This window comes from Notothenia rossii, assembly GCF_949606895.1.
Source record: "Notothenia rossii genome assembly, chromosome: 10".
In the NCBI taxonomy this organism is placed as follows: domain Eukaryota; kingdom Metazoa; phylum Chordata; class Actinopteri; order Perciformes; family Nototheniidae; genus Notothenia; species Notothenia rossii.
The window spans coordinates 12,535,598-12,561,175 of record NC_136908.1 but is presented as its reverse complement, the minus strand read 5'-3'; the positions used below and the strand labels follow the sequence as shown (position 1 = coordinate 12,561,175).

The window sequence follows — 25,578 nt, the reverse complement described above, 5'->3', positions numbered from 1 at the left end:
TCAGCGATAGGCTAAAAATGCAGTGGTGTAAAGTAACTAAGTAGCCTACATTTACTCAAGTACATAATAGTACTAGTTAATTACAATTTTGAGGTACTTTTTTGCTACTTTGTACTTCTACTCCATTACAAATCAGAGGTACCATTTTGTACCTTTACTACACTACATGTATGTAATACTACCTTTAGTTACTTTTCCGATTTGGATTAATGATGTGAAATAATCAATACTGAAATCATACTTTAGTTACTCCTTGAGTAAAATTAACAAGCAACACTGCATCATACGAAGTAATACAAAATCAGCTGCACCTTTACCAGCTTTCATAACCCTTTAATGGATCAATATTTGTAACCAAAACATATTATATTATTCTGAAATTGGCAAATCTGCACAATGAGTTTTTGATGGCAATACTTTTCTAATTTAACTTGAGTAACATTTTGATTGCAGGACTTTTACTTGTAACATAGCATTTCCTACACTCAGGTATTTCTACTATTACCTAAGTATAAGATCTGAGCACTTTTTCCACCTGTGTAAATATGTTTTATTTCTTCATTAACATTCTTGGCTGCTGGATTGTGTTTGTCTAAACTGGGACTTATGCATAAATAATGAGACCAGTATGTGGTATACAGCCCAGGCGTATATGACAAATAGGATGCATAGTATAAGCTTGTTGTCCCTGCCGATTCATCAGAATTAATTATCAGGGAACATGGGCTTTCAGAAGAGCAACACAAATCCGTTTCAGACCAAATATCCTCTTTAAACTGTTGCCTCATAAACCAATGCTTTGATTTGTTGATTTATGTTTAATAGTCTATGGCACCCGGCCTAAGCCTAAATTATAGAGATAACGCTGTAATACCATATTGGATGCACTTTTTAAGTTTACTATTCGAAAATTAGATTTACAGCAGCAGTAATTTTACAACAGGTTAGACAATATACAAAATATGAAGACACAAGAGAAATAGGGGAATCATAAGTAATGCAGCCTAACATAAATGAACATAGGCTACACAAAAAAAACACTAATTTAGTTTTGAGTAAAAGTCAGGGCAGTTCAGCACAGATAAAAACATCTGAATGCATTTGTATAAGCACCTTTGATACAGCTTGTGCAATTCATGTTAGATTTCACAGATGTCTGATAAAGAGGAAACCATGAACTACCAATTGGAGACTAAAATACAACAAAGTATAAAAGATAACACCAACAACATAAATTAAAAACATTTCGAAATAAAGAGAGCCATAGTCCAAGCACATTTAATATCCTGAGTATTCCAGGAGCAACATCTCCTCATACTCTGTTTGGATTATTCCGAACCAATGAATCTGGTGGGCGCAGTGTGAACTTTAAATTAAGCACAAAGTGGTCTCAGGTGTGCGGTCATCGCTTATTATAAACCACTGAAGCATATCGCAGCCAATAGAAGCTGAGAACCGGAAAATCAGTTTTATTCAAGTCAGTTCCCTGTTTCAGCCACGAGATGGTGCTAATGTACTGCGCTCGGTGGCCGCTGGTCCCCGGGTACTGTGCGCTCTCTGCGGCCCCTGATGGAGCCAGAGGATTACAAACTCTAGTTAAGTGGCGCACCGTCCTCCTCCTCCTCCCCATCTCTCACCCAGAGTAAACCCAAGCGCACGGAGCGCATCCTCCCCGAGCTCGTCCTGTGGGAATTAGAAAGCAGAGCTGTTACGCTGTCAGCACCAAACCGGCCGAGCTCTGCAGTGTAGGGGACTGAGGAAAACATATCGACAAAGAGTGAGAGAGAGGGAGATGGGTCCTGAGGCGGCGAGGCATCCGTGATTGTCAAGTGAACGGCGGTGAAGTTGTTCGGCTCCGCTCGGATCTTTTCTCCAGGTCGTTGAGGTGAGTTTTCTCTCTGCAGGAGATAGGAGCAGCCCGGATGGTGCATGTCTATCCGGCTGCATGAGGGGTGTAGAGGCTATTCCCAAACATTTGCACTGGACATTAATACTGTTTTATCTTATAATGGAAAAGGCATGACAACATTAGATGTTTATTGCCTGGTGTATCATATTTATTCTTTAGCTTGTAAGACTTAGTGGATTTTTTATTTATTTTTGAACACAACTATCATTCTTTCTATCTGGCAACAGCATAATATTCTAAATTATATCCACAGAGTGTACACAGTGTAAATAATTATTTATTTGTGAAAATACTAGAACATAACTCTTCGAAAGCCTTTGCATTAATTTATTTCTACTAGAGCGTTACAAGAAAAGATAAGCCCTATGGGAGGGAAAGATCTGTTTCATTCTCCGCCTCTCTTTTCCTCTCGCCCCTCTTCTTCATTCAGGCTCACTCGCCTTCCTTTCTCCAGCTTTTTGTCTCACTCCATCTCTCTAATCCCCCCTCTCACAACCTCTGTCTCCCTCACTCTCATTGCTTCTGTCTCTGTATCAGCTCTAATAACACTGTGAGTTTGCAACACCAGACTGCTTCACTTCTGATACTCCTCTCTGTCTTTTCTCACACCCAGCTGCTTTTCCTATGTTCTCTCTCTTGCACATTGCTGTCACCTCTCATGATTAATATGCCATATAGCGTATGCATAACAAGCAACACACTGCTTTAGCTTTTTGTTGGATGTGCTGCATCTGAATGCAGATGTTACTCCTCCTTGTCTTATAATCAATATGTGACTGAGCAATTACAGTGTGTGAATGGTATGGACCTTCCTTTGGCTCACTCATTAATGTAACGTCTGTCACAGTCAATCTACATACATGTAAATGGGGACACACATCTATACTCGTTTGCAAACACACAAGGGTCATGGCAATTGAGCTCTGAGCCTTGATTGATTGTTACAGTGTGGAGAATACGAGCTGACAGTATGGAATGATTTTTAGACATCTCACACCGCCTGGCAATCAATTCTCCCTCATACGCTTAGTTTGGGCATAATTCATGAATTGTACACAAACCACTTTGCTACAAAGCGTTTTGCAATTTGCATGTCTTTGTTGGTGCTGGTTGCTTCAATCAAGGGTCCTACATTTAGACATTTCTGCAATTATATTGCTTGTCAAGTGTTTATAAGCATGCCTTGTGATTCTACACGTTTATGTGTACAGACCTAGGAAAACACCAGGATTTAAACACCAAATAGCTCCTCATTCCTAAACCCTCCCTGCCTCTGCATTTGAGGGGTATAACAGTGCATGCATATCAAAATACACCTTGACCAAACAACTTTTGGGGACTTTTTCCCTTCAAGAATCTATTGCAAGATCCTGTGGTGAAGAATGATATCAAAATCATGTTTCACCTCTGGCAACACATTTGGCAACTGATCCTTTGCTTTACTGTAAAGGCAGATCTCGCACACAGCTCTTAACAGTATCTCATCGTCTGTCACTTATCAGTTTCATCTGCTGTCACCCGTAACAGACCGACATGTGCTGCTGCCCACAGACTCAAACACACTCCGTCACCATCGTGCAGCGGGCTCTTACGGGGCTAAAAATGAAATACACGCTAGCTACACACAGGTTTGCTGCATGTCACACACCTGCCCTGTGGCTCTGTCCACGCTCGTTTGTCTGTATACAACCATTCAATGAGCTTAGCTAAAAATAATCACCACCAGCCAACACACATGGAACATGAATTATGGAAGACAGAGGGAGAGAGAGAGAGACATTCAGGTCAGATTCAGACCCAGTTCTTAGAGCTTCACTCCCTAAGGATGATACTACTACACCGCTGCATTAATATTCAGTTTATACCATCTAGCACATCAGAGCACAGTGGTTACCCTTTAGTTTGGACTAACTGGACTCGAGGCTACCAATGGTTTCAACCCAGTTCTCCAGTACATTATGGGCTTGGAAAATGGATCTGTGCATTTGAGATGAATTATACATGCAATGTAAGATGTGTTTCCAATGTAATAGTAATAGATGTATAGCCAGTGTCAATTGTATCCTGCTTTTGAGATTGTAGGCTTTGAGATAAGACCACATGGAGGAGGTCATAACAGTATAATTGATGATGTTGCAAGGCGTTTTTAAGTCTACTATCTAATACTGTACCTTAAGTGAACGGATCTGTAACGTACTGATTGATACCAGTGTCATATATGTCCTTTAAATATGAAGCTACAGTCAGAAATAAGTCAGCTTAGCTAGCAAAAATATTGTAAGCACCGAAACAGATAGATTTTTAGATGCCTTTTCGTGTGTTTTTTGGTTATGTTTGGCCTTTTCTAGCGTCAAGATAGTGAATAAGTATATATCCCAGAATGTCTTTTAAAGATTCTGCACACACACACACACACGCACGCACGCACGCACGCACGCACGCACGCACGCACGCACACACACACACACACACACACACACACACACACATACACACACACACACACACACAGCTGTTTCATTACAACTAATTACATCTCCGGTCAACTTGGAGGTGGTTGGGGCGATGATGGAAATTACATCAAATCACAAGAGTCCATGCATTATTAAAATATATAAAGGTGCACATTATTTCCCTCCAACAGGTGCAATAAAAAGAGAGTGAGGAAGAAGTCGATCAGCTGAGTCTGCACACACAGATCTAATTAAGCAGAATAATTGAAAACACCTGTGTGGGTGGGTGGTGATGGATGTGCAGGGCTTTTAAGATCAAGAGAGTTATCCCTTGTTTCACATTAAACATTATTGCCACACATGTGTCATATTGACCATCACTGCTGTACACAAAAGCCCCTGTAACCTGTGTCAGATAGGGAGAAATAGACATATTTTTGTGCAGTAAAAGAGCTTTCACCTTGAAAAAATGAAAAAACGCAGATGTTTACAGCCCTCGTTGTGATGATGGGCCATTTTCTTGGCAGCTAGTCCTGAAAAATATGATTTAAACTAAACTCCACAATTTACAATTTGAACATTATTATGGGAAAAACCAATCTTTGTGGCAGAGACTGGATCCTTGACAGTATTCTATTTGCGGACTGTGAACACTATACACTCTGGAAACCTGAGCAGAAACATGGCCGATCTTTTCTGGATACTCAGCAGTGCTCACTGCATGTGTGTGCGTGTGCATTAATGCAATTATGTCTGTATACAGAATGTATACATACACCCAAATGCTAGTGTGCATTGATTTGTTAATGCACAATTGTGTGTACATTTGTGTGTATTTGGGGACCTTGACCATGATTCAGGAGTTTCTGACCTTGAACAGTTTCGGATGCTGTCTGCTTAGTCAGGGCCACTGCATCTGCTCATGTCAAAGCGAACAACATTTCAAATGTGCTGCAGTGCACGTGATTTTTATGTGTCTATCTATCTACACAGAAAAAACTGAAATGTTGACTGTAAGTGTATTATGTCAAACCATTTCATATAAATGTATTAGGTTAGTTGAAAGCAATAATATTCAAAAATATTAGATTCAACTTAATATATTTGGTTTCAACTAACCTAATACAGTAATGTGACATTTGTTGACATAATATATTTAATAAAGTCAACATTTCAGTATATCTATCTATCTATCTATCTATCTATCTATCTACCTATTTATCTATTTATCTATCTATCTATCCATCTATCCATCTATCCATCTATCCATCTATCTATATATCTGAATAGTAGTAACCCTGTCTTTTTCTCCTGTCTTTCTCTCTCCGTACAGTGTGTGATTGTGTGTTCAGCATGAGTAACATCTACGAGTCTGCAGAGGCCACGCTGGGCTTCATCAGCTCTCCGTGCCTTGCTAAAGTAGAGCTGAGAATGGCCTGCCGGGGGATCTCGGACCGCGACGCTCTCTCCAAACCCGACCCTTGCGTGGTGCTGAAGATGCAGTCCCACGGGCAGTGGTTTGAGGTACAGTTATGGGATGATGGGATGAAGTTGTGTCTCTGGTTAAGAAAAACTGATTAGCAGAAAATGAAAGAATAATGGTTACTTCAGATGAAGAGTCCTTGCTTGTGAGGCTCATCCAGTGAAAGACATTTTCGAAATGATGTGTGTAAGCATTTCTTACTACATATTGTTGCTCTATTTTGAATTAAGGTGCCATTTGAAATGTTTTCTTACAGGAGCCCCTACAATTGATTGAAGTCAAATAACATTATGGCCTTTAAATCGTTACATATTTATCTTTGAGTTATGTAGGTGTTTTTGCTTTTATACTTCACACATTCAGGGTCAGTTCCAGTAAAGTGTTCACAACCCAGATTTTCACAACCTAGGCCATTTGTCCATAACCTGATGTAGCAGTCAGACTGTAGCTTCTGAATCGACTCTCCATGTCCTATTGCTTATGAATTCATTAGTAGGCAACACTTGAAATTGTTCAAGCACATCATAGGAGTCATGTTTGGCTGAAGGGATGTGTGTTTAATCAAGGCTGTGCACGCTGTCATGCAGAGCTGAGATTGACTTGCTAACCTTCTCAAGTTAAATTGCCGGTTACGTTTGTTTCTAATATATTATGGATTATAATATTCACAAAAGGCAAAAAAAAAATCACGTTTAGAGATGGCTGCACAATTTACATTTATTTATCCAAATGATTTTGTCCTTTTAAAATGGAGAGTGTGACAGTGTATTTTTTCTGCTCATATAATCTCCCCAAAACAAATGTCAGCCCCAATCATTTTGATATTTGGAATAATGGGACTTTTTTCCCCAGAATAATGGATAATTATATTGGGCTCACTGCACACAATACAAAGTTTAAGAAAGATGAAGACAACATCTTCAATAGAATGTTAGCACTTGAAATTGGAAAACTGTTGTGTCCCTCTTCTTTTCATTTTATCTCCAAGACCCAGCCTGGTCTTTCAGGGACTTAAGATGGAATCCCCTACTTTAAAAAACCTCCCAATCCCACTGACGTGACACCGGTGACAGTACCACCTGTATTTTAGCTGAACACAGCATGAGAAAAAAGATACATTAAGAGGAATGAAGTGGATATTTATGTGTCTTCCTTTCTATTTCCCTTATTTCTGGGAGAGACAGACATATTTCCCACTTTCTTCCTTTTAAATATGTAGATACACACACCCACGCATGCACGCACATCTTCAAACAGTGACCCACTCTAACAAGAACATGTCATCACACACATCACACATTTGAACAGACTGTACATGCACAAGCTCTAAACTCCACCACACACACACACACACACACACACACACACACACACACACACACACACACACACACACACACACACACACACACACACACACACACACACACACACACACACACACAGCTTTTTGTGGAGTCTCCAAAGACAGAATAATTTTGCACTACTTTCTGAGCACTTGATCTTGAGCCCCTGAGGAAAGTGTATGTGTTTGTGTGGGTGTCTGCATGAGACTGTGTGTGTGTAAGTGTTTTTGTGTGTGTGTAAGTGTTTGTGAGTGTGTGTTACCATAAGCCCCTTTTGTGGGAATGTAGGAATGGTCAAATGCTATCAATGCCTATCAGATTCCGAGTCTCTTAATTGGATAATTGTTAAGAGAGTGTGTAAGCTCGCCTGTGTGTGTGTGTGTGTGTGTGTGTGTGTGTGTGTGTGTGTGTGTGTGTGTGTGTGTGTGTGTGTGTGTGTGTGTGTGTGTGTGTGTGTGTGTGTGTGTGTGTGTGTGTGTGTGTGTGTGTGTGTGTGTGTGTGTGTGTGTGTGTGTGTGTGTGTGTGTGTGTGTGTGTGTGTGTGTGTGTGTGTGTGTGTGTGTGTGTGTGTGTGTGTTTATTTATTTGTTGATGAGATGCCAGCCTATTGGTGTTGTGCTCACTTATAGTTTGTGTGTGTGTGTGTGTGCGTGTGTGTGTGAACGTGTGCGTGCGTATGTTTGTGTTTGTGTGTGTGTCAAAGGGTTATCAACAATGAAAGGGAGCCAGTCATTGCTGCTAGTATTGGATAGTTTTGTGTGCAGTTCTGAGCCAGACTTTTGTGTTCTATTCCTTTCTGCTTCACGCAGTCAACGATCGATTTTACAACTTTAGTCGCTCCTTTGTGTCATCAAAACAGCTTGTGCCATTTAAGTGATTTAAAATAAATCCATGTTCCCTGCCCTGAAGTTGATAAGTGTAAACAATGTGTTAATGGCTATTTTTCAAAATTGCTGCAGTGCTGAATAGTCTGCTGTGGTTCAAAATCAATTCACATTGGCTGTTTGTTTGATGTTGAAAGATATCTTTAAAGTTCACTCCACTATGAAGACATCACAAAAAACTACATCTGAAGTGAAAACTGTAACACAGTTTGATCAAACAACACTTTCAGAAAGCCTTTACTTCAGGCAAAATATATAAAGCTACTCAAGCATTTTGAGAACTCAAGGGTGTATAAGACAATATTAATATATGTTTTTAGATAAATAAGTTTAAGTTGTTTTTCGTTACATGTGTGGAAGTAGTTTAAAAAGAGACATCTTTCAAATTGTCGTAGAAGCTACTTATTTAATATTTACTTGGGCAAAAAAACAGTGAAGAGAGTTTACCTATATATATGTATATGTCAACAAATAAACGATTATAAAACTATTAATTAATTCCTATTCCCTTGGACATTAAACCAAATGAAACAGACTAATCATTACAGAAATACATTTGATTATATTTGGTAATTTGGTTTTATAATTGTATCATCACTAAAATAAGCTTTATTTTGTATTTACCCACTCTAACTATGGCAGTCCTTGGACCTTTCACTCAATACAAACCCACAGTAAAAGGTGCCTTCTTTTAGATATAAAATAATACTTGGATGTACTAACTTTGCTGTCTCTGTGCATGTGTCCATGTTTATTTTGCAGGTGGACCGTACAGAGGTGATTCGCAGCAGTAGCGGCCCTGTTTTCTCCAAGATCTTCCTGGTGGATTACTATTTCGAGGAGGTCCAGAGGCTCCGCTTTGAACTCCATGACATCAGCTCCGGCAACAATGGCCTCCGAGATGCTGACTTCCTGGGAGCGATGGAGTGTACTTTAGGACAGGTCAGTGCATCTTTTGATGTGAAAGTGCATGATTACGCAATGCTATGATTGTCTCTTTACTTTGTACACAATTCAAAAAACGAGACGTATTCTAGACGCCAGACTTACATAAATGAATATAAAAAAGCATGTTAGTTTGACTGCTCAAACGAAATGGTTTGTGTGAGTGAAGTTCGGAGGTCACCTCTTTCCACGGATAGGAGTGATTACACCATAGGAGCAGAATTAGAATGAGAGCATGCTTCTATAGGTGAACAAGTGCGGTAGTGAATGCATCTAAACCCAGGAAATTGAATGTATGACCCTCACAGTAAGTGTTATGTTTACCAGTGTAGAGCATGGGAGTCTGTGTCAGACCCATACATGTTTGAATGCAGCCCGCATGCTTTGACGGTAAGAATCACAGAGTGTGTAATCCGTTGTAAAGCTAACTGAGCTTGTTGGGATTTTGAAAGTCTGTATCAGGTAATATGTTCTTTAATCATGGTGAGCTAGAGAAACTTTAAGATTAGAGAGGCGGTCTTTAGCCGTGCATAGAATCCTAATGTGATATTTCCACTTGAGGTTGGTCACTATCTGCATTACTCTGAGCTTTCTTTGTCCTTGAGTCTTTAGTTATACGTAAAAGCCCTGAGGGTGCTCTAAACTATGTTTACAAAGCATTGATATGCACATGTTCCAACACAAATTGCCATTTTCCCACTTAACGGTACCACTGCCCTTCTTAATGATGTAGTTGTAGTCAATATTTAAAGATATGCTTCATTTATTTACTTCACTTTATAACCAAGAGCATTTTAAAAGAACATTGCAATTGCAGTAGTGCTAATTAACAAGTTGATTCAGGAAATAACCAGCTGAGTCACGCTGAGAAAAGAAGGAAGTGGAAAGAAAGCAGAAATAAATCCCCAAAAGTTCTGTTGTTTGTTTCCACTTCATTGTGAGAGATGTGATCAGCACCATAAACCTGGTGGGCTTACGATAGTTGGGAGAACTGAGATAATTGAAGTGGAAGAAGGAGATTTAGAAGGTGGAATCCAGGGAGGTTCACTGAAATTGGATAACCCGCTGCCAACAAAAAAAGTTCTAGATGGTGTGGCTTATCCAGAGTGTTAAAACAGACTGTAATTTACTGTCCAGTAAAAGTAACACCAGAGCCAATGTAAGTTAGTAATAGCATGTTATCTGAAACCAAAGTTTTCTAATTGTGTTGGTGTAACATAATGCCATTCGTTTCATTGCTGTGTTGATTTCTGTGTGTACAGCGGCAGCTCCTCCGTAGTTAGTAAGGCATGTCACAGATGCATTGTGTCAGTGATATTCTCCCAGCCAGCATGTAAATGATTATACACGACACATTGTTATTAAAGGACTTCCAATCATGGCTACTCATATACAAAATATGTTCTCTATTAAACAAGGACCATGCATACAATGCATTGCTCTCAAAAAATAAGAGAGGATTTATGCAAGCTTTAGCAATTAACACATTTCCATCTGCCTTCCCTTGGCAGGATCACACGTTTTCTTTATGCAAAATGAAGGAATATAAATGTAAACTGCCCAGTGATCAGCCCCGGAATGCCAAGCGCCTGTGTATCACTTAAAGCATTGACGGCAGATCCCACTGAGAATGAACCGATCCCTCTTCAGCTCTTTAGTGAATTGTTTTGTTTCTTCTCTCCGTGTGGTTGGCATCTAGTTCATCTCACCAACCTCTGCATGTAAACTTGAGAGGTCACATCGTTTGTGTAACACCTGGCCATCCCATAATAGTTATAGCTTAAAAAAGCCTTGAAGCTGGCAGATCAAATTAGGGATACAACACCTGAGAAAAGGACATTTGACAGGTGTTGAGAAGGTGACTCCACCATGCTGCTCTCTGCCCACTGGATGTGTAGGGTAGGCAGTCGATTGCTAGCATTACGTAGACGTGTGAGGTGACACCTGGGTGACACTGCATGTCAAGTTGTCCCTTTGGGAGAAAAACCATGTGAGCTTATCTTGTGTTCTTTGTTTGTTGAAGATCGTCTCGCAGAGGAAACTGACCAGAGCTCTCTACAAACCGGGAAACACTTCTGGAAAGTCGTCCATAACGGTGTGTCTCCCAGTGACAGTTACACACAAACGCACGCACAAATCAAATCACACACATTCCACCTCTTGCACTCAGACACTAATTAATTTGATGATGTTGCTGTTCAATCTGCTCTGTTCCTCATTTCCATCTCATTTTCTCTCACCTCCTTCCTCTACCTCTCTCCCTCCTCCTCCCCCCCTCTTCTTCTCCCTTTTTTTCTCTCCACTCCCCATGTAAAGGTGACAGCGGAGGAGTTGTCTGGTAATGACGATTACGTTGAGCTCTGCTTCAGCGCTCGTAAGCTTGACGACAAGGTTAGTGCAATTCTGTGTGTTCTTTCAGAAAGATTAAACATCTCTTGTTTTCCTTTAGATATGTGATGAATTAATATTCAGAGACTTTGGGCGGGAACGCTATCAGGCAGGTGTGTGAGGAGGTGATAGAGCTGTGGGAATTGGAGATCAAGCTAATCGCACACAAAACACAGAAGTACAATCTGTTATTACAGGAGGCCGGAGGAGATAGGTGGACACCCCCCCTCCCCAATAACCCTCTCCTATCTAAACCACTCCACCACACACACAGATAACTATATAAATGTTCAGCCTCCACACGCGCACACACACACACACTTGCGCAGTGCTACGGATGACTAATCCAAACAAGTTGTGCCTTAGGGGAAAGATGGAAGAAAGCAGGGGAGGGAAGGATAAATTGAAGAGGACAGGAAAAGGATGGTTAGGAGAAACAAAAAAGAAAGGGAGAAATACGGTGTAAAATAATGATTCTGTGAGTGTATGAATGATTTATCGTGATCAAAGCCAGTTCTGAGGCAATGCCTTTCATGCGTGTTTTCCCTTTAAAGGATTTCTTCAGCAAGTCAGACCCTTTTCTGGAGATTTTTAGAATGAATGATGACGGGACTGAGTCGCTTGTACACAGAACTGAGGTGATTACATGCACAAACAAACAATGATTACATTTATTATTTCCTGCATGCTGGTCTGTGATTAACAGCAATGTGTTTTGTACACTGCAGACCATCATGAACAACCTGAGCCCAGTTTGGAAATCCTTCAAAGTTTCCCTAAACACACTCTGCAGTGGTGACCAAGATAGGGAACTAAAGGTGAGTTTGCCATTTTATGCAGGTCATAATAATGATCACATTTTATTTGACCTTATAAATAACATGCGTGCAAAACTCTGAGCATGGCTAAAAGCTCCCTTCATTATTAAAGTTCCCTCAGGAGGACCCGGTGCACTTTTAAAGGGAGATGCCTCACAGCCCCGGAGGCAAGGTGCTTTTTCTGTGCAGCATACAAATGATGATATTTGTAAAACATCGGCAAAGTGCAACCTACCCACAAGTATACAAGTCAATTCAAGCATGTGAACAATTTCAAAAGCAGCCTCAATCATTCCCTTACGTTTTGTTCTCCAAGCCCTAATTGAGTACAGGTTATTTGCTTCCCTTCATGTTTTCCTGATGCTTCTTGTATTATATAAAGAGCTGGATGGCTTTAAAAGAACTCTTGTTCTGAGGGCCCAAACGCATTGAAATGGTGGATGTCTTCTGTTTTACTTTACCTTCCCTGCTTCATGTCGAACAGTCGCACTTTGAACCCAGCGCAAACTCTAAAGCCAGCAGCCGACTGTCACATCAATCTTCTTTTGCATTAGAGAAAAACAAACTGTCCACACCAGCAGGTGGCGGTAGTCTGTATTCATCATAATATTTTTGTATTGATGACTTAAATATGCGAAGATACTGTACGAGCCGTTGTTATCATATATACATTAAAACAAAGGCGTTTTTTTTTCTTTATAGAGATGTTCTTTTCCGACCATTTTCACACCACGTTTGCTCACTACCTGGATTTGTATCAGATGTGTCAGTGAGAAAATATGAGTGTATTGGAATGATCAGATGAGATGAAGATGAAACAACTCTTGAGTTTTATCATTTGCTGGTTTTACTTACTCTCATTTTTCTTTTTTTCTTCTCGTGCAGTGATTTGCTCTAACTGAAGAGCTTATCCGGGTGATTTCTTTCTCCAACGGCTCCGCTGCAGATTGACCATATTTTTTTACATTCTGAACGGGTTATCCAAATACCCTCAAGGGCTACATAGTTCTAAAAGACACAGCGCAGAAACTAGGGCGACAGTTTCTCCCCGACGTCCTGACACCGTCTGACTGCCCACTGTAGGCTGGGTGGGTCAGGGCTTTGAACTCTCACCTGATGTGCCAGAATAGATCTGTGTGCGTGCTTTTGTGTATATATGTGCCAAAGTGGTGGCCTCACATCCGCTCCTAAAGAGTTATTCTTTCTATGAATAAGCATGAGCGTGGTCATTAAATATTCAGAGGCGTCTTAACTCTGCATGGCTCCTGACAGCAGGAGAAAGGGCTCACACACATGCAGGCCGTAGGCAATGGTTTCCACGGCTACCTGTTTGAATCATCAGTACTATAGTGAGAAATGGCAATGCAGAGATTTCTATTAAGACCGGTGCTTCTTTTTTACAGGGCTCTTAACTGATCAATGCATAAATGCATAACCCTCCATTGCAGTGTCTGTCTGTGTATCGCTTTGTATTTCTCCTTTTTCGTTTCCTCTCTATTTCCGTATACCCCGTCTCTCTCTCCTTCCAACAGTTAGTATTCAGTGAGTGAAACAGAGAGTCTTCATTTTTTCATTACTCTCTCAGCAACTTTAAGTGGAAGCAGGGCTGCAAAAGCGAGGGCTCCCTCACACATGGAAATGAAACAGACACATCCACCAATGATCACACAAGCACTCATACAGACAAAAATGGCACACACTCACTTCAAGGAAAGACACTTGTCAGCTTAAGTGGGAGAAAGAAAATAAGGGGATTACCACCGGTCGTTGTTTTTAATCAAGTGCTGCTGGATTGGTTCTAACCGCTAGTTTTTGGATTGACCTCAGTGGAGAAGGTCACAGAGCTCGACAGACAAATGAGTAATTCACAGCCATTAAAACCTTTGCGAAAGGTTGAGGCATTTTTCTCTCTGTGCGTTAACAAGGGAGTCTATTGACCAGTTCAATTGAATGTTATTGATTGTGCAAACTCCACGGGACAGTCCAGATATTGGTGTATTTTTCACCATCCCAATTTATAGGCTTGTTTCTTTATGATGTGCTGAGCCTTGGCCCGCTGACCCGCATATTTCACTAGTGATTGAGACCATTTTTCTTATCTGGCAGCTCCTTTGAGAGAAACAAACTATTCAGCCTAAACACACACACATACACACACAAAGCGGTCTCTTAAGCCACGTCCCCCTCAGCGTCCTCAGATTAATATTTCACCGCTCCATTGCCCCCCCACCAACACCGCCTTATCAATCATTCAGCATGGCATTTCCCTGCATGCCGTGTGTGTGTGTGTGTGTTTAGGTGTCAGTGTCACAGCTGCGCTCTAACTGAATGTGTGTGTGTGTGTGTGTTTGTGTGTGTGTGTGTGTGTGTGTGTGTGTGTGTGTGTGTGTGTGTGTGTGTGTGTGTGTGTGTGTGTGTGTGTGTGTGTGTGTGTGTGTGTGTGTGTGTGTGTGTGTGTGTGTGTGTGTGTGTGTGTGTGTGTGTGTGTGTGTGTGTGTGTGTGTGTGTGTGTGTGTGTGTGTGTGTGTGTGTGTGTGTGTGTGTGTGTGGTGCGTGTGTGGTGCGTGTGTGGTGCGTGTCTTTTTGTGTGTATTACAGTGCACAGTTTGGGATTGGGACTCTAATGGAAAACACGACTTTATTGGGGAGTTTCAGACCACCTTTAAGGAGACGAGAGCTGAGCTGGAGGGAAAACAGGTAAGAACACACAGGGATAGGAACTGAAACAGCTGCGATGTATTGAGATAGACAATGGTTTGACAATTGTTTGATAATAGTTTGATTACACCTGTATATGCTAGTGATAGGCTTTATGATGAGAGGTGTGGCTAACCATCCAACGTTTAGGGTCATAAACATCTCCGAGTGATTAACAATTTAAGAATTATCAAATAAAACTCAATCAAAAAAAGCAACATTGGGCAGCCAATATCCACAAAATAATTGTATGGACTAAGGAACCAACATTGAGTTGGTTTGAGCTTGAAGCCAAATCCTGTCCTAATACCTCACTTTTGGCTTTGCTTCTACATTACCCAGCCGGCCAACTCAATATTCGAATAACCCGATTGTTGTTTCCACCCTAAGAATATGGTCCCAATTTAGAAAGGCTCATGGACTTTATGGATCCTCTATTCATAGTCCCATTCGCAACAACCATCTCTTTCTCCCCCCTTACACTGATGGGGCCTTCTCTATGTGGCAGAGATTAGGTCTTATCAGAGTAAGGGACCTTTACATTAACAATGTGTTCGGTAGCTCTCGGACAAATGTTGCCTCCCAAACTCTCATCTATTTCACTACTTCCAGGTCCGTTACTGGGTTAAACTAAATAACCCTTCCTTCCCCAATATCCCTCCGGATTCAATAATTGACTCAATTCTGGACACTCTAACAACCGAAAAAGGTTTGTTTTCAAGAATTTACAATTCCGTCTCCCATCTCACAGAAACATCTCTTGGTAAAATCAAACAAGATTGGGAAAAGGAACTAGTCCAAGCAATAGATGATGAGGTCTGGGATGGCGCATTAGCGAGAGTGAACAATAGTACGTCCTGTGCCAGGCTCAATCTTATACAACTAAAAGTTGTCCACCGTATCTATTACACCAACTCTAAACTCTCCAAAATATACCCAAATGTCACGGATACCTGTAACAGATGTCACACGTCACCAGCAAACATGACTCATATGTTTTGGTCTTGTCCTCGCTTACAAGGATACTGGACAAACATTTTCAAACACCTTGCTGAGGCCTTGGACGTGGTATTGACACCATGTGCAGAAACTGCCATTGTTGGAGTACTACCTGGCCACCGAATGATGAGGAGGAAAACTAAAGACAGTATAGCCTTTGCATCTATTTTAGCAGGTAGAAGAATACCACTTGAATGGAAATCTTCGATACCACCTAAAGCATCTCTATGGCTTAAAGATCTAATGATGTACCTGAACTTGGAGAAGATTAAATATAACCTGAGGGGCTCCTCAAAACTATTTGAATCTGTCTGGGGCTCTATGATAGCCTACATAGCTGAACTCAAGACACTAAATTAAGAAGAAAGGGGGGACTACGAATGTATGTGTTTTTTTTTCTTTGTCTCTTTTTTTTGTTTTGTTTTTGTTTCTGTCTTTATATATATGTATGTATGTATGTGTAGGTATGTACATATATATATATATATATATATATATATATATATATATATATATATATATATATATATATATATATATGTGTATATACATATTTGAGTATATGAGTACATGTATTATTGTTATTATTCTTTATTTCCTTATCTATTAATTTTCTTTTAATATTATCTTTTACATTACTTTATTTTTACCTATATATGTATCTATCTATTTATTTATTTACGTTACTAGCTAGGACCGGGATGGGAGGTGGGGAAAGGGAAAAATATTGACAGTATAAATGTAAACTCATTGTGCCTGACTCAATAAAAACTAAATAAAAATAAAAAAACAGCAAAATGTGACATGTTTGAAAATATATATATTGAACACATACATCCTTTGGAAATAAAGCTATTATTTTGCCAAAATAATGTCCACACATTAGCATTTATTAACAAACATTAGCTATTTGTAAGTAATGATACAATTATGGATCAGCAAGCTGCTTAATGTAATTTTATGAAACCTCTTTTTGTGACATGACATAAACATCAATGTGTGATTTTGCCCAGCTGCAATGGGAATGCATCAACCCTAAATACCAGATGAAGAAGAAGAACTACAGAAACTCTGGTGTTGTTATTCTCAACCACTGTAAGGTGAAGTAAAACCATTTAATATCCTTCTACTTCCTGCTATCCTCCCTGCAGGTGTCTCACAGGGCAAGGGCTACACATAATGAGTATTGTTATTGTTGATTAAAGATTATGTGTGGGGTTTCCTATCAAGTAACAACAGTTATTTACTTTCAGTGTTTCTCACAAAGACACATTTTGTCTTTCTTTGGATGCATTTCTCCACTTATTAACATTTGCAAAATGTTTTTGACTTTTCCACGTTTGCTTGCGAGCAGTCTTGTTCTCTGCTGCCTTTGTTGGTCTCATTTCTCCGCTCTGTCGTACATTACCAATCAACTTAACTGGTTGGTTAGTTGTTTACTGTTTAATGTGGTAACAGACAGCTTTTCAATCTTCTTCTTGTATCATTAGTGACACGGCTACAATCAATGATGCAGTGAAGATCTATTATTGTGAAAGGGAGAACGCGACCTTGACACAGACTGAATGGCCTTGTATAGCGAGGCTTATAGGGAACAACTCTTAACACTGAAGGTGTCATTAGTCTACACCCATTTCCTTTGTACATTTACTTCGTAGTGATAAGTTAAAGCCAAAATGTTATCTAATGCCACATGAGTCATGACAGTGAAATATTTCAAACACACAGCCCAAGGTTGTTTTTAAATTGCCTGTTTTGTCCAACCTTGAGTTACATAACAAGGATCGTAAAGTTAAAAGTAATAAAACAGAGAACACCAGTAAAACTATTAACTCCTGTACTACAGTATACAAACATTATTTGTGACTTTGTGTTATCTAAACATTTAATTATTTTAGCTCTAATAGTGTGCCGAGCATCCACATAATTCAGCTTTTATTGTATCCTACCTCGAATTCATGACATGTCTAAATCTCGGCACTCCTCTTTGACAGATCATCAAAATGTATTCCTTCCTGGAGTACATCATGGGAGGCTGCCAAATTCAGTTCACAGTACGTTTTGTCACATATAATCTCCCCAATATTTATAGCAGCATGTCATTGTCTGTCCATTCTCATTCAAGCTGTGTGTGTGTGTTTCCGTCTCAGGTGGCAATAGACTTCACAGCATCCAATGGGGATCCCAGAAACAGCTGCTCCCTCCACTACATCCACCCCTACCAGCCCAACGAGTACCTCAAGGCGCTGGTGGCTGTCGGGGAGATCTGCCAAGACTATGACAGGTAGGAACTACTCCATCAATCCTCATTTATCAAATCCTGACACCTACACACACACACACACACGCACACACACACACACACACACACACACACACACACACACACACACACACACACACACACACACACACACACACACACACACACACACACACACACACACTGGCTTTTCCCTCTCAAGGTTTTGCACCCATCCTTTGGCCTCTGTACCTTTCTCTATTGTTTTCATTGAACCCTGCGCTTTTCTCTTCCTCCAGTGATAAAATGTTCCCTGCTTTTGGTTTTGGAGCACTGATACCACCTGACTTCAAGGTAGGACATTTGGGATGTGTGTATTTGTGTGTGTTTGCAGTAGCAGAGGGAGTTCTGGTAACTCAAGATTAAGATGTAATACCTCCTTCGAAAGGCACAGCTTGCCTTTGATCAACATGAAAAGAGAATGCATCTGCCGAACTGTAAATTGGACTGAACGTGTTGTAATGAGTGTTCGCTTTAACGTGCCGGTAAAAAAAAAGTCCTGTGTTCTCTCCCCCACATGAAGGTTTCACACGATTTCGCCGTGAACTTTGATGAGGACAATCCTGAATGTGCTGGTGAGCTTCGAAGCAAACTTCACTTCATTAACACAGACTTCTTGACTCACAGAAACGTTTATGAATGCACCACAAGATCGAAAGCAGTCTTACAATATCACATCTCCACGTCTCTCATCTCTCAGTCTCATATTTATCCTTCCATATCAATCCCCACTCTCTGTTTATTCCCCACAACCCATACAAATACACACACTTTAACAAACACACACACATGCAGCCAGGAGATTTGTCAATATGCTGCAAGACGTATTCCAGGCTCTACGATACCAAAAAATAACAACACTAATCTTTATGTGTGAAATAGGCTTCTGCGCTCTTCTCCCCACATAAGCGTTCCTGCTGTGAAGGTGTTTGTTAGCTTTGGCTCATGCGGACCAATAGTTTTTGAAAAATGCCCAGTCACCTAGAAGTGCAATCACAGGCGCAGATTTACTTTAGCAGAAACCTTTGCAAGAACAAGAACTTTAACTCTGAGAGGTCGGTGCAGCGTGAAACACGGACAGATAGAAATGGCGAAACAACATGTGTTTGTTTGTGTGTTTTTTAGGGATCCAAGGTGTGGTTGAGGCATATCAGAATTGCCTCCCTAAGATCCAGCTCTACGGGCCCACCAACATCGCTCCGATCATCCAGAAAGTGGCCTCTTCTGCGTCCGAAGAGATGCACACAAAAGAGGCCATGGTGAGGGGGAGAATGAAAGACATTTGGAAAAAAAGAAAGATGCCATTTTGTTCCTGTTGTTGTGATTTTTGGTGTTTGCACTGGCACACGGGGGGATGAGGGAAAGACAATGATAAGGCATAAAGTGAGACATCAGATGGGAAATAGGGAATGAAGCAGGGCGGAAAGGGATGCATTTTAAAAGAGGGAGGAAGTGATTGATATTCATTTAATATCAGGCATACATTTCAGAGCCCAAATTCCTCTCTGCCTTAATGCCTCTAGCTTCTCTATGTCTCTCTTGTGTATTAGAATAGAATTTTATTTAAATTAGCTGCTGTCAAGAAGTAACTTTTTAAAACATTTGAGTCATTGAACATCAATTCCTCCTGCCCACACCCTCCTGCATCCACTCATAACTTTCTCCCCACCAGGAATACTTCATCCTGCTGATCCTGACAGACGGCGTGATCACCGACATGGCGGACACGCGAGAGGCCATCGTGCACGCTTCCCACCTGCCCATGTCAGTCATCATCGTCGGCGTGGGCAACGCTGACTTCACAGACATGCAGATATTGGACGGGGACGATGGGATCCTGCGTTCACCAAAGGGCGAGCCGGTCCTCCGCGACATTGTCCAGTTCGTCCCCTTCAAGGACTTCAAACATGTGGGTTTCAGCTAAGAGGAGGGGTGAAGGGCGAGGGATAGAAGTCTGCATCTCTGGAAAAATCATAGAGCTTTGATAAATGCAAACCAGGCAGTACATTTGAGTAATCCTCCAGGGATGTCAACATCAAGGCATATAGAAATGGGGCACTAACTAACAGTGCAGCAGACTGCGTTTGCACTAGAAAGAAATTGCACTAGATGCAGTTTTTCAGCTATTTTTGTACCTTTGTGCGTAACTACCTGCTACCGGGCTTCCTGCTCTAAGAAAGTTAAGAGCTTTCCCAAGCTGAATAACAAAATTATAGGATAAAAGAAATGTAAGTTCACAAAAGAATATCTACATTATAGCATTTCACATCAAGGCCAGAGGCTTTTAAAAAGCTTCTGAGTAGGGCTAAGTGTTACTTAAAATCTTTCAATACCGTTGCCAGAACAACACCTGAGGCTCTGTTCACAAAAACAAATTTCCACAAACTGCATCATCTTTTCTTCTTCCTAAATGTATACAAGCACATTTCTGATTTTGAACAAAGGTAGGCCAATGGCAGCCTGTAATTAACACCTGACCCCCGCAGCAAAATTACATAACCCCCTTCCAAAAGCAGTTTTTACTATCATAAGTAACATTTGAACTTTAACACGACTTCTTACTGCAGATTAAAATGAATGCCCAAAAAGTCAGCCATACAAACTGAGGTTACTGCGCCTCATTCTGCAATGTGCTATTTTAAGCAGCATGTAGATGAATAAAACATATGGAAAATATAATCCTTTTAAAGTGGGATTATATAACATTTCAATGAAAGAAAAACACAATCCTCCTCTTACAAATGAGATGTTCAACTCATAAGCAAAGAACACACCCCTGTTTAATTTGCACTCAGTAGTTTTTCAAATACAGCCTTATTTGGTTCAGTTTGACCAACATTGACTAATGTTAGCAAAGTTTTGATAGATGTTGCCTTGTAGCAGAGATCATTGAGTTAGTTTGTTTTCTTAATGACACTTCTTATTTTCTACATTATCCTGTTGAACAAAATAACATAGCTTTGTGTTTGAGTTCACTTTACAGTCTACATTTCACAGCTGTGGCCAACTGTCAGTCCTATTTGACCATGACAGATTTGCTTCTCACAGAAACAAATAGCTGACATTTGACCAGAAATGGCATGCTGGTGACTTTTTATAAGGTCACAACAACAGCACTTTTATCAAACCATAAATCAAGCAACACACTGTTTTCTCCAACACTGATCATTCCTCTCTTCTTTTTTTTACAAATGAGTATCGTTATAAGCTACTGTGGCCCAATGGAGAAAGTGAGATCTGCCATTGCCTACAATCATAAAACAAACAAATACGCTTACAATTTTAAATAAATGGCTCTAAAATATATAAACAAACAAAACATATTGATAAGTGGTAGACCTGTGTGGATGAATGGATTTGTATGAGGAAATGTTTGATCAAAAAGTGGGTAAACCTTCTTTGTCGTTTCTTTAAAAAAGAAGTCAGTTCAATAGCAAGCGGTGCTATAAGTCAAGGACAGACTGAGAGACAGCGTATAGAAAGTTCTTCTTTAGCGGTGGCAGTTTGTGTGGCTGTGTGTCTGTGTGGGTGTAAATTAGTTGTGTGGGTGTCAAGAAGTACTGTATTTAGAGGGTAGCAAGCGTGAGTGTGTGGGCGTAATATGCTTGGCTTGTGTCAAAACACATAAACTGTGTGCGCACTGTGTGTGTGCGCGTGTCTTCCTATCTGGTGGCATTCATTTTGCCTGACTTTGACAGCGTCTATTTTGCCGGGTCGGTTATGGTGAGTTTGTTCTGTGACAGGTTGAGGAATCAACTAATTACATTCCAGCTTAACAGAAAGAGAGCGGGGAGAAGGAGAAGAAGCATATAAGAAAAACAGTCAGAGAGGGGAGGTGGGGAATACATCTGAATGAACAGAGGTGGATGCTGGTGGGAGAGAGTGCTGGTGGTGGTGCTGGAGGGGGGTCAACAGGAGACCGGAGCTAAAGACAAAAGGGAGCGAGGGAGTGTGTGACAGAGGTGGAGAGGTGATTTTCTGCTCTGTCGTTTCTTTTCAGAAGGGATTAGCAGGACGGAGCTTCTGTGAGACAGGCAGAGTGTGGGATAACAGGTAGATAGGAGCCGAGGAGAGAGAGAGGGAGGAAGGGTGGAAATGAGAGGAGGGAGGGGAGTTGGGGTGGGTGCTCTTTGATGGTGCATTGTCTCTGGGAATTATGTGAGACGGAGTACGACAGACTCTCTGACTTTGAGGGGTTCGGAAGTGTGTGTGTGTGTGTGTGTGGCGCGGGAGCATGTGTGTGTGTTCATGCAGACGAGTGGCTTCATGTACAAAGAAATATGTTTGTCTTTTTCTCTTTGCTGATCATAGGTACAGTCTTCAGTGTTATTCATATCTGTTGTACTTTTGCTGTACATTCAAAAGTAACAGTATTTCCCCGATTCAAGTCCTTCGAGAACTGACACAAATCTGCTTTCTTTTACTTGAATGCATTCTCTGTATTATCATATTGATTTCAACATGGTTATTTTGTGCATGCACATGTAAAAATAAATCATATATGGTCCATATATGGAATGCATAAGATACAGATATATAAATGTACAGAAATGATTGCCTCCATTACCTTCCAAGCCTACTTCCATACAATGAGTCTGGAGAAAACAATAGATCAGAATACAATGAATAATAATAAACACTTCACAGCATGCATATCATGAATACTTTCATAGGGTGTCTTGCCCCTTAAGAGTATCAGAAACATTTTCTGAGTCAAATAATAGCAAAGTAGGAAAATAAATGGCACTAATTACCATTATTGACTCATACAGCACTTTACTGCACCTACGTTTAATATTCATGGTCCTTTACTTTTCCCTGTAAATGTTATTGCTTTTTTAAATTATTTTCCAATGTGTTTTTTCAAGTGCCATTTTGTGAGCACATAGACACCAAGCTATGGTAGGTCAAAAAGGTGAAAGCAGGGATGTTTTGAGGTTGTCAAATGAGCCTGTCCGATCGCATCAGTCTCACTCATTCACACCTTTGACAGCATCTGGCTCAACTGTAAATCTTAGCATCCTGGAATCATGCATGGCTAAGTGATGCGTGTTGTAGTGACGTCTCTCTTCCTCTCTCTTCCTCTCTCTTCCTCTCTCTTCCTCTCTCGTCCTCTCTCTTCCTCTCTCTTCCTCTCTCTTCCTCTCTCTGTGCTTCCAGGCCTCCCCAGCTGCACTGGCTAAGAGTGTTTTGGCAGAAGTCCCTAACCAGGTGGTGGATTACTACAACGCTAAAGGCATCACACCCAAGTGTATGTCTGACTATGAGTCCACAAGAACCTTCAGCCCCTGACAATGGACTACATGCAAACACACTCTCAAATGCACAAACACATATGTCATATATACATATACATTTACGTACTGTATAATACAAATGTACCCATGTAAAAGCACAAGCACACATACACACCAACAAACATGTACACATAACCATATTACCTAAATACATTAGTCTAGCTCAGAGAATTAGCTCGTTCTGGTGAAACAATTTGAACCACTCCATTGGTGACTATTGCATGTTTGGCCATAATGGCATCACCTTGGAGATTATTATTACCTATTGTATATCTACAAGATGTTTATAGAAATAAGAGCAGTCTTCTGAACCTGCATGCAGATTCAGACCATAACCCACCCAAAGAAATGACACTTCTACCTTATTTAGATAACTAGCAAGTACATAACCCAAAAGATGGGCAAAGCCAAAATATGTGACTGCATAGCCCTAAATGCTTGAAATTAGCAATGCAAATGTTATTTATGGGAGTGGTAGAGTCCCTGTTAGTGTACCGCATAAAAGCATGAATAATTCAGTTCCTGCTAATATCCAATCTCCAGTCCCACTTGCTAGTTATGAAATAAAGTATCTATGTCATTTGTGTGACATTCAGGGTTGTCTTGGGTGTTTTGGGTTCTTTTCTACAGATTTGTTTGAGATTTTGCTAAATGGAAATGAACAAATGAATAATTGTAATAATTTCTTAATAACCTTCTTACATTGTAAAGAGCTTTGGGAAGATAGCAAAGCGTGTGTGGTAGACTCTCATCTGTGAGCTTTTCTGTATTCTGCATGTTGATTATAATAAAGACAAGTTGGTTTCTCACTCTTGTGTGATCTGATGTTTGTGTACATTTATAATTGTATTAAACATGTTGGGGGAACATTGTTCAAATTGATGCCAAATTGGGACTTCCCCTTTTGGGACAATTTGGAAACACATTCAACTTTATATTTAGATTAAAATATGAGTATGCAGTGATTATAATCAATTTAAGGTTACGTGTATTCCTCCTGAGAAAAAGCTAAATGTATTCAGGTATCCAGGTTGGGGATATAATATAGAATAATACAAATATACTTTAGTCCATTTAATTATTTTTCATGTAAGCTCCTATTTCTCTGCATGTTTGCACTGAATATACATACTATTTGTAGAAGCAGATCTATGTGTTAGATATCACACATGTCTGTGAGTCAACACTGTTATATGTGTGTGTGTGTGTGTGTGTGTGTGTGTGTGTGTGTGTGTGTGTGTGTGTGTGTGTGTGTGTGTGTGTGTGTGTGTGTGTGTGTGTGTGTGTGTGTGTGCGTGGGTGTGTGTGTGTGTGTGTGTGTGTGTGTGTGTGTGTGTGTGTGTGTGTGTGTGTGTGTGTGTGTGTGTGTGTGTGTGTGTGTGTGTGTGTGTGCGTGCGTGCGTGTGTGTGCGTGTCTGTTTAAATTAAGTGTTTGTGGCAGTGTCTCTAATAGAGTTCTGGGTCATGACACCTTGACATCTCTCTTTCAGTCTCTCTAAATCTCCCAGGCAGACATTAAAATGCAAGAATAAATGATCCCACAGACCTACATTTAGTTAATTAGGGAAAACCAAAGTTAGGCTTTTCTGAGAGTGTACTCCATACGTGCCTCGGTATCTGACAGTCAGATCAGTATTCACCACACGAGCCTCCGGATATCTGTTTCAGAGACAAATATCAAAATACTTACAGAGACGATTAGTTGTATAAAGGCAAATTGCACCTTCTGTACTTTTATGTTCTTGCCTTTTACAGCACCTATTATTATCTAAAGCCATACTGTACATATGTATTAAATTAACTGGGACATGGGTGCAAAAGAAGTGACAATGATTTTCAAAAAACAGTACAGTACAGTATTATACTGTAATTCAGTAGACCACTATATAGGTGCCCCAAATTAATAGTACATGTTTTATTTGATAAGAAATAACAACAACATTTATTTCGCTTTTTTCAACATAGTTTCTTTATTATTGTTTCTGCATTCATAGCTCCAGAACTTCTATGTGAAATGACCTCAAGGTGAAACTGCTGTGTCAACTTTGTTTCCAAGG

The 25,578-nt window shown here is 40.3% G+C and overlaps 1 protein-coding gene across 2 annotated transcripts; it reads left to right on the top strand.

Annotated features, from left to right (window-relative positions):
• Positions 1-8: 8 nt before the first annotated feature.
• On the top strand, positions 9-24,330 carry cpne4b (copine IVb). 2 transcript variants are annotated; one of them, XM_079655304.1, is made up of 17 exons: positions 9-489; positions 1,642-1,885; positions 5,696-5,886; positions 8,838-9,017; positions 11,044-11,115; positions 11,337-11,411; positions 11,963-12,046; positions 12,137-12,226; positions 14,825-14,923; positions 16,936-17,022; positions 17,917-17,976; positions 18,073-18,206; positions 18,464-18,518; positions 18,748-18,799; positions 19,350-19,483; positions 19,897-20,133; positions 23,385-24,330. In XM_079655304.1, the coding sequence occupies exons 3-17, from the start codon at positions 5,716-5,718 to the stop codon at positions 23,514-23,516; spliced, it is 1,662 nt and encodes a 553-aa protein (XP_079511430.1). In that variant the 5' UTR covers positions 9-489; positions 1,642-1,885; positions 5,696-5,715; the 3' UTR covers positions 23,517-24,330. The 2 variants fall into 2 exon arrangements, with proteins under 2 accessions (XP_079511430.1, XP_079511431.1); XM_079655305.1 differs by lacking the exon at positions 14,825-14,923 and having other exon boundaries at positions 9-1,885.
• The last annotated feature ends 1,248 nt before the right edge of the window (positions 24,331-25,578 follow it).